This window comes from Carettochelys insculpta, chromosome 3 (assembly GCF_033958435.1).
Source record: "Carettochelys insculpta isolate YL-2023 chromosome 3, ASM3395843v1, whole genome shotgun sequence".
NCBI lineage: Eukaryota > Metazoa > Chordata > Testudines > Carettochelyidae > Carettochelys > Carettochelys insculpta.
The window spans coordinates 81,369,309-81,383,860 of NC_134139.1; the positions used below are offsets into that span (position 1 = coordinate 81,369,309).

Here is a 14,552-nt window from a genome sequence, read left to right on the forward strand (position 1 = left end):
TATAAAGGAGGAAACAAAATGAAAAAGTAAATACAGTAATATTTACAAAATATTTGTACAACTTTTTTGTTGGGGTATTTAGTCTGATTTGTTCATGTTTAATGTTCAGAAATCACACAAGACAGCTTTACTGCTAAACTTTCAAATACAAATGCACTTAAATTGTGTCTTCAAATGATGTAGTTTAGTGTTAGGAAGAAATGGGGCATTGAATAGCTTGGAGAACTAGTTTCTAATGAGATACGGAAGCTGTGAATGATCACAGATAATTATTTCTGGCCTTAAAACTCTATACGTTTGTAAATCTATCAGTTCTTCACCCCTAAAATAATGGCTGAAATCTTTCCCAGGATGATAGTAACTAAATATCATTGCTAGCCGAATAAGGCACAAGTACTGGTGGAAAATGATATATCATCATGTAATTACAGACTGTTAACACATGCTTACACCAGGGAGCAAAATTAAGGTTGCTCAGGCAACCTTAACTCTACCATTTTCTAATTTCCGAGTGCTTGATTTTGCACCTTAATAATAAGCTAAATAATCTTAACCTATTTTCATGTAATATTGCAAACAATGCACTCAGAGAAAGCTAAACTAATTATAGCATAACCTTCATTATAAGTAAAAGAAAATATAATTAGTTTTTGTGGCTGTGAAATTTTATAACCAACACTAGCATCTGTTGTTATGTAAGCTAAAATAAAGATAAAGCTCACACCCAGGGAACTCACAGGGCTCAGGAAAAAATTTTCACATACACGTGTACAAGCTTTTATGGATGGCCACAGTCACGTTAGGAGTGTAGTTCCAGAGTTCTCTGAAATATCAGATAATGACGACTGCTAGGGAGGGGGTATCCCTATGACTGGATGTGATCAGGTATTGTCACCTCAATTCAACTGCAATTAATTAATGAAACAACTCAAAGTTAGCGTTAGTCCTGCCTTTTGGTTAGTCTGCTGTCATCAATAAACACTGACATTAACAGAAGCAGAAGGAGGCCCTAGGAAGACTCTGTCCTCTAAGGAATTAATTGTAGACCTGCGTAAATCCTGTTGTAAGTATCAAAAAGTCACCTCTCGATCTATTTTGTCAAAGAAATATAAAGGCTATTATTTCTCATCAGTTCAAATCTTGTTACTCAGTCTGGTAGTAATGAAGAACCATTACCAGCAGACAACTGTTCAGCAGCCTATGAACTGAGCTTGTTGTCTAAACTCAGTTCCCCTTGGAAGTGCTAAATTCACTGAGAATTAAAATTAGATTAAACAAACTTACAGAACGCTTTTGTTGATCGAACATTAGGAGTTGAATAAGTGACTCAATGCATCAAAAGTTTTGTTTACCACACTGAACTGATGGCCATTTCAACATGAAATTTAGACAGGAAAGTTTGCCAGAGAAAAAATATCTGACATCATCAATCTGGCCTGCAGATATGAAAGCCTCCAAAACAGAAAATAAATGGCTGAGTAGCAAAATGGCCTAAGGTTCTCAAAAGCTACAGTTTAAACTGTTCATATTGAAAACACTGCTATTTGTAGATGTTGTGAGAAATCCCTGGTATTATATTTTTTCCAGCATCATAAGTAACAAAACATAAGCACAGAAGGTGATTCTACCATCATGGTAGCGGCCACAGTCAAGGGAAATCTCTGCTAAATAGGATTAAATACTAGCCAAGGCTAAGGACCCTGCTATTTGATCTATAAAGGCAGACTCCTACTTTCACGCCCCGTTCTGTTGAAGTCAGGGCTGGTGACACACTTGCTGGGACCACTGTTCAAGGTGAGGAGGGCTTAGTTCTGGGCCCTCTCAGAAGGAGGAGGCCTTGGGCAGAAGAGGTGGGGCTGGGAGCTAGCCTCCCCCAGCCAACCCTCAGAGGCGCTGGGACCACACCAGGCCCTGGGGCAACTGCCCCCACCTTTGCACCTTCCCTCCATTGGCAGTCTGAATTAAAGGGCCGAAGTCAATGGGATTTTGAATGGGGGCAAGCATTTTTGTGTGAATCTGCTTACAGGAATTGGGTATACCTTGGATTCAAGTGAACTGTTTCAGTTATAGCAAATATCATCTATAAAGTTAAATTATTTTATCTCACTAAAGGCCCTTACTCATGACAGCAAAGTGAGCAGTATTAAGCCCCAGATTTCACAAAATTGCAACCTGCTTTGCAGATACTTCATTTTAATATTGGCACATAATATTGAAATAGTGTTGTAATATTGTGGAGTTCATTGAGAGGTTTGGGACCCGGTTTTCATTTACACTGGGATCCTGTTATACCACTCTGTTAGTATAAAAGGGATTCAACATGGGTTTTGGTGTAATATAACCACACTGGAAGGTTCCTTTATGAGGTGAGGGATGAGGTGCTTGGGGCTTAGTGTAAATTGAAATGAGACTTTCTGTCCATTCCTTACCTATGCTGGAAGCAGCTTCATATTTGTAACTGAAATTTGTTTTCAAACGCAGGCAGTTAAAAATAAACGTAAGGGTACATCTACAGTTACCGGGAGATCAACCCAGTCAGGATCCATCTTCTGGGCTTCAGTGTCACATGCCTAGTGGTGATGCATGAAATCAAAATAACAGGGCACAAATCTTCATCCTAATTAGCATTAAGATGCTTCCGGCCACAGCGCTTCAAAAGTGACGTTCTCGAACACGCACAGCTTGGTACAGCTACAAAATCCCCTTTCAAAATCCCCTTATTCTGTTCAGCTGAGCGGAATCAGGGGATTTCGGAAGGCACGGGGTCCGTTTGAAAAGGACTTCCATGTAGCCGAGCCAAGCCGCGTGCATTCAAAAGTGGTGCGGCCAGAAGCATCCTAATGCTAATGAGGTGCTGAATATTCAATTCAGAGCCTCATTAGTAATCTTCAAAATGGCTATTAGCATGGCCATTTTGAAGGTTTGTGCCCTTGTAGACACACCCTAGCTGTTCTTAATGTGCATCCAGATAATACCAGGGAACACCAATGTAAATAAGATTTCAGACAGTTTTATCCAGAAAGCTACAGAGACATAATATCTTTAAACTGGGACATTAGTAAAAACAGCTGGTAGGTGATTGCAATGACTTTAATATACAGGTCAAATCTCTTTAGTCCAGCCCCCTTGGGACCTGACTGGTGCCAAACAAGAGAATTTGCTGGACCGTGGGAGGTCAGTATTGTCTAACAGTGTTACTGCTACTTCCACTGCTTACTAGGCTCTTAGATGACATTTAGGAGTAAATTTCAGCTAAATAACAGCACAGAACACTGAGAGCCAAGATTGGTGGCTGTAAGCAAACTTTATGGGACCACAGGAAACTTGGCCACATCCATGGTAAGCGGTCAACCGGTGAACTAAATCATGCCAGATTATGGATGTTACCAGATAGGAGGGTGCTGGATTAGAGAAGTTCAACCTGCACTGTAATTCATGATAATGTAATGATGTAGTTCATAAAATAATGAATCACTATTAAAATAATAAAGGTACCAATGATTGACAAATTCAGTAACTAGAATATGAAAGAAATGTATAAATAGGCTGAAAATAGACTTCCACCACAACTGGCAGAGTGTACCACAAATACATATCTCTTCAAAAGCTCCCACATGCAGAAACAAAAGATAGCACCTCTTGTGAGCGTGTGTGTGCTTGAGGGAGAAAGAGGTCTTTCCCAGACAAGGAAAGATATAAGAGGAAATATGAAAAAAAGCCAAAAATAAGACGCATGCCCTTAGCGTCTTTCCGGGTTTGTTTAAATTGCATTATGCTATCCAACAGATGGTAAAAGATAGGAACTTGTAAAGGTGTTCCTCGTGTGTTGGCTTTGAGAGAGTTATGGTACTCTAAATGGGAGGTGGAAAATAGATCTAGGAGCACAATCTACCAAATGGCTCATCTACGATTTCTGATGTGTGATAAGGGAACCATAAGTTTAGCAACTTAGTATTGTTCAACTGTAGTTATATGTGTATTCCTGCAATTGGGCACACTTTATTTTCCAATATTTATCATTTAACACCTGCTTCTACAGTTCTGCTCCATTTCACATGGCTCTGTGGTTATGGAATTACTTTAGTTCTCTGAAGAGTTAGTAACAGACATAGAGAGTTGTAAAAATGCCTAGTTTTCCATGTGGTGCTCTTTAGTGGATGAAGTGTGTGTGGGGTGGGGGATATTCCTGATTTTCAAGGTGCTGTCTTCATGTTGGCATTCATGTGCATTTGATTTACTCTGCGATTCTCAAGTAGCCCAGTGCTTTTGCAGGAATGGTGATAGCTTTTAGGAGGGTGAGGGTCTTTATAGGGTGCCCCATGTATTTCAGTAACACCAAGTGCCAGGAGTTTCTTTTGTTTTTGGCATAGCCAGAAAGGCTTGTGTTGATTTGCCTGGAGGCTTTACCATTTGGGAGGGGTACTGCATTTTGAAATGATGCCTATCTCTCATCCTTCCATGTCTTTGGTCCACAGTAAATGAGGTAGCTGCTGTAAGAGGTGTGCACAGAAATGGATATTAGGACTAGTGAACAACTTCAATTTATATAGCACTGGACATCCAAGGATCTCAAATGACTTTTCAGATTATTAAGCCAGTCTCATAACAATACTGTGAGATGGGAAATAATATTATACCCCTTTAGCACTGAAGTGGAATGGACAGAAGAGATCTGACTTCTAGTCAACTGCTCTAACCTGTACTCCAGGGGTGCACAAAGTGTGGGGGCAGGCATTTAGGGGGAGGCGTGAATTTTTGTAAGGCAGCGCGGCATGATCGGCTGCTGGGCCTCAGACTCATCCATCTCATTACAAATGTTTTCATATGTGTGTATTCACATTTATATACCGATTGATAAAGTTTTTACATTCTGCATGCTCATTGTCTCACATATGCCAAAAGGGTTGGGGTTTTTGTTTTTGTTTGTTTGTTTGCTTGCCTGCTTGTTTGTTTTCCACAGGAACATAACTGAAATTTCTGTCCATTTGGATTACATGAGATGGGCTGGGGAGACCCTGCTAATTGCAAGGACAAAAAAAGGAGCCTGACGTAAAAAGTTTGCTCACCCCTGCTCTACTCTACGTTTTAAAATCCATGTTCTTTCTGGCCTTCTGTATGCTTAGTTTGCTGGACACTCATATAAGCTAAAAACATTTCAAATGTTTAGGGGTGCGTGGAGATGAAGTATTCTACAGCAATAAATGCAATAAAGTGTGAGGATACTCTCATCATTTCCTGTGCAGGACATTCTACTTCAATTTCTCTTTATTTGTCAATTTTCTAACAAGAAAGAAGCCAAATGTTAAGATGCTTATCCAAAACTTTTTTCCACATACGAGGCCTGCAAAACTGTACTGAAAATCCAAATAGTCTATAGTACAAGATCTCTGTTTGTCCTTGCTTATACTGTGGGTGCACACTGGATTTTTTTGATGAAATTGAAATTTTCCCATAGAATCTTCTTGCTGATGGAAAATTATGGAGATGAAAAATTCTGAATGAGCTCCTTTTGTTACCTTGAGATTCTGCTCAGGTTACACCTGCTTGGAGATTAAAAGTTTTCCTTGTCTTTTCTAACCCCAAATCACTACATCTATTTCCACTTGCTACTGGCCTGAAAAGGCCTCCTCAGTGTCTTGTGAGACAGTATTAATTCTGAATAAAATCTTTCTGGTTTATTTAAAGAATATGGGCAAAGATTCTGTAATGAGCGTGATATACTTGCACTTCAAATAGAATATCATAAAATGGGAAGAATTAGAATTAAACATTAACAGGAAGGGTCTAGGTATGTATATTAATAGCAATAAAGCTTCACAGAACGAAATGAAAAAAATAATTTCTACCAGGCTTAATCCTAGTTTATATAGGTATTAAAGAATTGGAAGATTAAACTAGCTACATTATTACTAATAAATTGTTAAGGATTATAACACCAATGTAAAGGGTGTGTCCCAGCTCTCTCCAAAACCTGGTGCATACAAAGAAAAACACCACAAGCCCTTTCCTGCATCCACTGATATAAACAAAAAAACAACCATTAACTTGAGTGGCGCAGGATCAGGTCCGGTACACTCATTTGGACCTGATCCTGCAAAGATCCTGTTGTCAGCTAATGGAGTTACTCCCTTAGTGGTAAAGAACCCCAGAAAAGCAGGGGCAATTGAAGAATACATGGCTGTTCAGTTGTCAGATTCCAGTGCTGTAAGATGTGTACTTGCAATATCAAATAACAGCAAGAAAATTCTTGAGAATAGGCCAGAAATTACAGAGTTTATCAGTCTCACTTGGATGAGAGTCTACGATATCCCAAAAGAACTAATTAAGACGGCAGCAAGTACAAACTCTGTAAGTAATGATACTTTGGGCATCATTCCTAAGCATAATGATAGAAAAGGGAGGGAAAAAAAGATAAAAGTAAATACTCGCTGTAATGGAAAGTTTCAGTGTTCCCCTTGGGGGGAAAAAAAAAATCACTCCAGTCCTGAGAAATGACCGTCCTGGAAATGGATTGGAAAAGAGACTAGAATTGCAACTCAACTTCAGCAACTGTCATTCTGTAAAATTAGCACATGGGGTTGTGTTGTTTCACTGCATAACTTTGTGTAAAATTTGTAGCACTGACTCCCGGTCCTCAGGTTGCCATATCCTCTTTCAGGAAGACTGAGTTATTGATCACTAGCATGTCAAAACTCTCTTGTCTGAGACACCACAAGCCCTGTCCAGCATCCACTGACATAAATATAAAAACAACCATTAACTTAAGTGGCGCAGGATCAGACCCGGCATCCTCATTTGGACCTGATCCTGCAAAGACTTGCACACATGCTTAGCTTTATGCTCATGTGTTAGTGAGACTACTTGCTGTGCAGAAAGGTAAGCACATGCACAAATCTTTGCAAAATAGTGCCCTTGTCTCTGAATACAGAAGAAGGTTTTTTGAGGATGTGGTCTGGGTCATATTATGACTTTGATTAAACAAAGCAAACAGGTGATCAGTGTAAGTGAAGAAACCGAACAATTTGTTTGTCTTGCTTCATCGGTTAAAGCATCTGAAACAAGCTGCACCCTCTTCTTGGATACATGGAGCATGAAAAATCCCAAAAATCTGCTTGTACAGTAAGTCAGTCAGTAATGCAGAACTGTGCTCCAGAAATTAATGGCATTCATGTGACAGAGTTGCTAGACAATTATTTATTGAGATTTCTGCATGAGCTAAATCCTTTTTTGTTGACTATAGTGAAATTGAGCAAGCTACTAGATTTCATGATCACTGATATTGCTAAACTAAGTTCTATCCATCTCTATTCAGGAGAACACTAAAGCACTCAAAGGGGGTCCTGAATCAGGGTCAGGGTTTGTATCAGCCATTAAATGCAAATACATTTCCTTTCTTATTCTTGAATATTAAGACTTGTGAACATTTTAGCTGTGGCCACACTTGGCCAAACCTTCGAAATGGCCATGCAAATGGCCAAACTGAAGAATACTAATGAGGCGCTGAATTGAATATTCAGTGCCTCATTAGCATTGCATGCTTCCGGATGCGATGCTTCGAAAGAGCCACTTTCGAACACCCACGGCTTGGTACGGCTACATGGGGTCCTTTTCAAAAGGCCCTCACACATTTTGAAATCCCCTTATTCCTCTCAGGAGATTTTGAAATTTGTCAAGTCCTTCCGAAAAGGACCCCCATGTAGCTGTGCCGAGCGTACTTGTTCAAAAGTGGCGCTTTCGAAGCAACACGGCCAGAAGCATGCGAATGCTAATGAGGGGCTGAATACGCAATTCAGAGCCTCATTAGTATTCTTCAATTTGGCCATTCGCATGGCCATTTCAAAGGTTTGGTCAAGTGTGGCCACAGACTTCATAACTGGTTGATTGGAAGAATATACTTATAGACGATAAACTTGCCATCCGGCTTATGACTGTGCAAAAAGGATAAAGAAAAAAATTAACATAAAATAAGTCCAATTTTTATTAATAAAAAATGGCTGAGAAACACTGAGTTAATGAACTCTGGCAGATCTCTGTGTACCCCCGCTTGAGAATCACTGGTCTAGATCACTGGACTAAATTGACTTTTATGTATGCAGAAGTAAAATCCACCATAGAACATGACACTTGTGAGGTATTCCACACCATTTAAGTCACAAAAGACATAAAAGCAGCCTAAAATGCTTGTTTTTCTGTTCTTACACATTCATCTCTTCTCTGATCTTCTCGTTTCTTGTGATTATTGTAATAATGAAGATTTCTCCTCTGAAAATGCTATTTAACTACAGGGAAGGTTTGGGTGAGGGAGCCCAACCAGAAGCCCTATCTCAGTTTCTTCTGCTCTCCCTGTCTTCCTGGCGTCAACTCACAAGGCCAAGGCCAGACGATATTTATGGGATTTGCTTCAACACGGAGCCGACTAGGGATAATAGTATTTTATTAAGCTTATCTACTCCACATTACTGCAATTAATTCACACAGTACACATGATAAACAAAGCACTACAGGAATGTGTATATATAACTGGACGAGAGAAGATCTGGCATGCTTATGTCCCTGTTGGCTGCAGGGAGTTCTGGTCCTGTAGTGCCTCACATCAGGGCTGTGGCAGACGTTACTCCAGCTGGTGGGGAAAAGGTCCTGAGCATGCCTGAGGCTGACAGTCCCTGGTCAAAACTCAGCTAGGGGGCAGGATCTCACAGTGATTTTATCCCTTAGCTGTTTACTGGGTGTGCACATACTGGCTCAGTGCCACTTTTAGCATTCCCATCAGGCAGAAGCCAAGGTTGCCCTGGTTACTGGCCTCTCCTCAGGTTCCCAGGGGTTAGGGGCTGTTATGGCTAGCTAGTATTTATGTATGCAGGGCTTAAGGCTGTAACAGGCCATAACACAAGGATGGGAACTTGGTTGTGCCCCCAGAATGGAAGTTCCCACTCTTTCTCTCTGAAGCCTGCAGGCTGCTCTTTAAGGCCTTTAGGCCCGCAGACAGGTCTGTTAGCGTGTTACATGGCACCTGGGATCCAAGATATCAATTAATCTCATCAGTAGGAGAAGTTTAAAGAGCAGGGTTTCGTGCTGCTGCAGTTCACAAAACTGCGGTATTCTCAGTGCTCTCTCTGTAGAAAAGCAGCAGTTACATTGACCTAAAACACCTGGAAAAGTAATTTGCATGGTTGCTTGTACAATTCTGATTCATAACACATTTTCACATGTTTGAACTGAGGCTAACAGGCAATCTCTAAAAGCTGGCTAATTTGTCCTGTGCACTGGTTTAAGATCATAAACTTGTGGGACTGGCAATTATTGTTTTTTGTTCGTTTTCTACAAACAATGGCTTAACATTAATGTTAGTACAGCTTATCGTCTTTGTTGCAAAGGGTGTGTGGAGATTTGTTTGCCCCTTCCCTCACCCCCGTACCACCACGTGTCCAAGGTCTGGCCACTGGTTTTCAAAACACCAAAAACTGAGCTGTGTGTTCTTTTAAAATTATTCTTAATATCTGGAACATTTAAAAATCAAAACTCTATGGAATGTTTGCACTGAATTTACATGGAAGACAGTTCTAAGATATAGGTATAAACATTTCAGCAGTGTAGCTGAATGCCACCATATATATGCAGGCATATAGGTAACATATTGATGAGCACTGTACAAAATCCTGAAAATGAAGACAAGTAGGTAAAAGAGATGAACGTCACGATAAACCAAATCGTTACTTACCTGGACACCGTGGAGTTTTATGTGCTACAGCTGTACCACTGATTGGACGTCCATTGGGAGTGACACACCAACAGTATCCTGTGTAACTGTGACACTGAACCTGTCAGGAAATTACATCAAGTCGGGGAAATCTATGAGACATGTGTTGACCATATTGAAATGTTCATGGCATATAGAATATATATTTAGATAAGTCTCTTGAGTCCAATGGACTCCTCCAGCAGAATATATTTTTAAAGAGGTATTTTTTTCTGTGTCCAGAGAATCCACTAGTAGACCATAATTCAAATCTGAGGTATATTTTTCAAGCATAAAAGGAGAGCTTCCCTCAAGTGCTTTGGTAGTAGGTGCTTCAGTGGAGAAGTAAGGAGAAAGCTATTGATGAGTATTTGCTTGTTTTATGTCCTGCACTAAAAGAATAAGAAACGAGCATTATGCAAAGCTCACAGAAGCTCCTTAGGGGATCACATAGATTGACTGTCTTCCTTCTGTAGCAAGCTCTATTTAGCTTTTTTTTTTTTTTCCAAATAGACCACATATCATCTCATTCACAGGAACAAGAAGACACAGCACTTTTTTCCTCCATTATTCATCCCCCAGGCTCTCAGAGAGGAAACTACTGGATTGCTTAATTTAAATTAATTGCTCTACAAACCCCAACACCTTAACAGGACCTATGGAGTCTATCATTTTCTCTACCATCCAGATATTTATACATTGAATGTGAACTATTATCTGCAATGAAAATGGCTAAGGTAACTTTTTACCTTTTAAACTTATAATGGTAATAGAAATCAATCCTCATTAGTCTATATCTGACTGTGATAAAAGCTTCAAATTACATCCCTTTTGGATTCTAAGTCATCGCCTGAGCTCAGTCCATGATGCCGGCACAGAGATTCAGCAGAGGTTAGGGAGGATTACAGTATGACTCATGGTGTTGGCAATAAGCTATGGACTCCTTTGCCGCAAGATTACCGGTTTGGATCAGGAACAGGACAGAAATCGTGAACATTTTACCAGCCTGTGACTTGTCAAAGAGTCACGAGAAATGACTGGCTTGTTTCACCCTAGTGGAATGGGGTGCACAACCAACCTCATGTTCAGCTATTTTGTTGATCATTTCTAAAGAAAGGCCAAGAACTAAACTGGTACAAAAATGAACTATCCTTCTATTTCTAAACCTCAGTGTTACTGTAATTCCCTTGCTGTACCAGAAACACACAAGCTTGCTGAACAACCAGGTGTGCAAATACCTGACTGTATGTGCCATCATCATTGCACTCAGGAATGAAGACTTGTTGAAGCTCCTTGCGGGCTTGTTCCTGGGTGTATTTCCTCTCTGCCACACATCTGGACACATCTAAGGAAAGGGAGAAGGCAAATAAGTTGAATGATGCAACATTAAAGAGAACATAGGAGATAGCCCAGTAGAAATAAGGCAGAAGGCTCAGAGGCCCAAATAATGAGCAGGTTCTTTTCATGCTTGATGATGTATTGTTAACTGAATATTAGGGGAAAAAAGAGAAAATTTTACAAGTTAGATCATGGCTGCTTCTCTGCTAAGATCCCCCATAATACAGTTATCTAACAAGAGTACCTATTGTCTACCAAATGCAGTATGTCTTCCAGCAGCATGTCTACTACCACGTTTTGCCTTGCAATCCTTTTCTACTTAGACTGCAGGCTTTTCAGAGCAGGAATTCTCTCATACTACGTGTTTCCACATTGCTTATCACAACCGGCCTGCAATCTGAGTGGTGTCTCTAGGTGCTTCAGTAATACAATAATAACCTACAGTACAATACATAGAATAATTATTGCACTTTCAAACAGTGAGTTTAATAACCAACAAAACTTTTCTAGCTCTAATTTATATGGTTCTAAAATATATCTAATAAATCATCTGTGATTTATGAGATTAGAGAAAAATGAAACCTGCTTTAATTACCTAAGCATCCACTACTCCTCTAGGAACAAACTAGGATATGCCCATTTTTCCCTGGACATACCCTCTGTATGGTGGGGGAGGAGTATGGAGGCGGGGGAGTGGTGTTACAGCCACTCTACAGGTTCTGGGCAACCCCAGGATTTCTGAATGCTGGACAGGTTCTTCAATGGTCCACACCCAACAGCTTTAGGGGAGCATTGTGCTGTAAAACCAGCAAAAAGCTTCCATAAAAGGACAAGAGCATGTGCTGTTAAATGTTCAATAAGTGTAAAGTAACAGTAGTTGTCATCTGAGCACTGGTCTAGAAATTAGGAGTCATTTAATCTTATTCTTCAATTTCATACTGACTTCCTCTTTGGACTTGGACAAATCACTTAATTTCTGTGCATTAGCTTCCCACTCTGTAAAGTGAAATGTATGAGTGGGGGTATCTGATGAAGTGTGTCTCTGCCCGCGAAAGCTTATGCTCCAAAATCTGTTAGTCTATAAGGTGCCACAGGACTTCTTGTTGTTTTTGAAGATACAGACTAATTTGGCTACCCCTCTGATACTCATCTGTAAAGTGGAGATTATCATGCTTATCTTACATGAGTAATGAAAGCATTAATTAGTTCATTTGTAAAGTGATTAGAAATGCAAATCATCATTAATTTGTAAAAAATAAAGTAAGATTAAACATTAAATCTTTATGATATTTCTGAAGGGACATCTGCAGAGACCATATGGCTGTGTCTATACTAGACAGTTTTGTTGACGGAAGGGGCCTTCAGTCGAGATAACTCAGGGAGTGTCTATGCATGTAAAGCATTCTGTCAACAGAGTCTCGATAGAATTCTGCATTTGCCTCTACAGTATTATCCCTCAAAAATTTGAGGCATAACAATCTGTTGACATAGTACTATCGACAGAAGTGTAGTGTAAACACATCTGTCGACAAAGAGTAATTCTGGTTGCCGAGCTGCCCTGGTGGCAGAGCTGCCATTCTGCTTTCCAGCACTAGAGGGCAGTGAAGTCTGGAAGCTCTCTGTCAATGGAGCAAGTTGTGTATAGATGCAAACTGTCGACAGAGATTCTGTCGAGATTTCCCTGTCAAGAGTAACTTCTACCGACTGATGCTTCTAGTATAGACATAGCCTATATGTCACCTGTAAAATGGATAGAAACATTCCACTATTCACAGATACAGGAAAAGTTAGTTAAGAGGCTAAGTTGTTTTGCACACATACTTTAATAATATGTTAGATTTTCACTAAGGGAACTTGCATCTCCATTTTGGCTAATGCACTGTGTAAGTTAGGTAGATCTTGTTAGTCCATGCACTGCCAAAGTTTAAAACCAAATATATTTAATCCACCTTCAGTGCCTTGAGCCTTGTTATGGGCTTGGGTTGGTTATACAGTACTTACTTACATGTGGTTTTAATGCAGCCAGTGTTTTAAACTGAAAATAAATCACTCCTTTGGTGGAATTCTGTCCTCATTTTTTTAGTACAACATGTGGTTTAAATGTCTAAAAGGAAAAGTGATATAAATTCCAGCACATAAGGGCTCTACTACAATACTGATAGAATTATAAATTATCTCCAATATTGGGATTATCATAAGAGTATGCCAGAGAGAGATAAATTCTCCAAACAACTTGTTCACCAACATCTCTGAACATCTCTTCCTTCTAAAGCCTTCATTTGTGGTCAATTTACTACTCCTAGACCTCATAGTGACCAAATTTAATGGAATAGAATACTCAGGTTTGAAGTCTACTGATTCTTGGATTGTTTAGCTGTAGGAAACATTTGAAAGTTAACGGCATGGAATCAGAGTGCTTCTTTAAGCCCCAGAGAAAACCTGGTAGAAAGATATTTTATCAAGTCAAACAACTGTAATAATGAACAGTGAAAATATTATTCCAGATACATCCTTGTACATTATTCTGCTTTATTGATTTATAAAGGTCTACTGTAGCACATGGAAGAGCTGTGGCTCAGTTAAAGCTGGGGATATGATACAAAGTGTTAAAACAGAGGAAATATGAAAGACAGGCAAGATAAAAATCAAAATATCATATCTGTATTGCTAATGTCAAAACAGAGGAGCTAAGTTCATCCCAAGTGCAACTTCATTGAAGACATATTATTATTAAATTTTTAAAGTGTTAGGGTGGAGCCTAGAGGCCTCAGCCAAAAAGCAGGTTTTTTTAGTACAATGTGCTGCCGACATGCTTAGGGAGAGACAAAACTTACCATAGAAGGACAATACTTGAGAGCAACAAAGGCTGGGTCTACACATGCCCCTTCCTTTCGAAAGGGACATGTTAATGAGCGGGTTTGAAAGATGCTAATGAGGTGCTGCAATGAATATGCAGCACCTCATTAGCATAATGTGCAGCCGTGGCGATTCAAAAGTGCGGCTTTTCAAATCACGCGCCGCCCATGGAGACGGGACCTTCCAGAAGGACCCTCCCCCCCGCAGTTTTCAAAAGCCCTTCTTCCGATCACAGATAGGAAGAAGGGCTTTTGAAAACTGGAGGGGTCCTTTCGGAAGGTCCTGTCTCCACAGGCAGCGCGTGATTTGAAAAGCCGCACTTTCGAATTGCCACGACCGCCATTATGCTAATGAGGTGCTGCATATTCATTGCAGCACCTCATTAGCATCTTTCAAACCCGCTCATTAACATGCCCCTTTCAAAAGGAAGGGGCACATGTAGATCCAGCCAAAAAGTGGGATCAAAGATATATTTTATCCCAATTTTATGGGGAGGAGAGACGGTTGCCAAGAGACAAACTAGGGGTTTGTGGTAGTGATTGAGGTCTCCTGTTCTTCATCTCCCCACCACCATCTTCCAGGATCTTTAACCCAAAATCATACTTTCTCTTGAGCTACATTA

At 40.0% G+C, this 14,552-nt stretch overlaps 1 protein-coding gene across 2 annotated transcripts in view; it reads right to left on the reverse strand.

The window, feature by feature from the left end:
• Positions 1-14,552, reverse strand: part of SMOC2 (SPARC related modular calcium binding 2) — a 192,383-nt gene that overhangs the window by 93,035 nt on the left and 84,796 nt on the right. For both annotated transcript variants that reach the window (XM_074990234.1, XM_074990235.1), the window contains exons 3-4: positions 10,975-11,081; positions 9,719-9,818 (exon numbers count right to left, since the gene is read on the reverse strand). In XM_074990234.1, the coding sequence (XP_074846335.1) occupies positions 9,719-9,818; positions 10,975-11,081 (207 nt within the window). The remainder of the gene's footprint in view (positions 1-9,718; positions 9,819-10,974; positions 11,082-14,552) is intronic.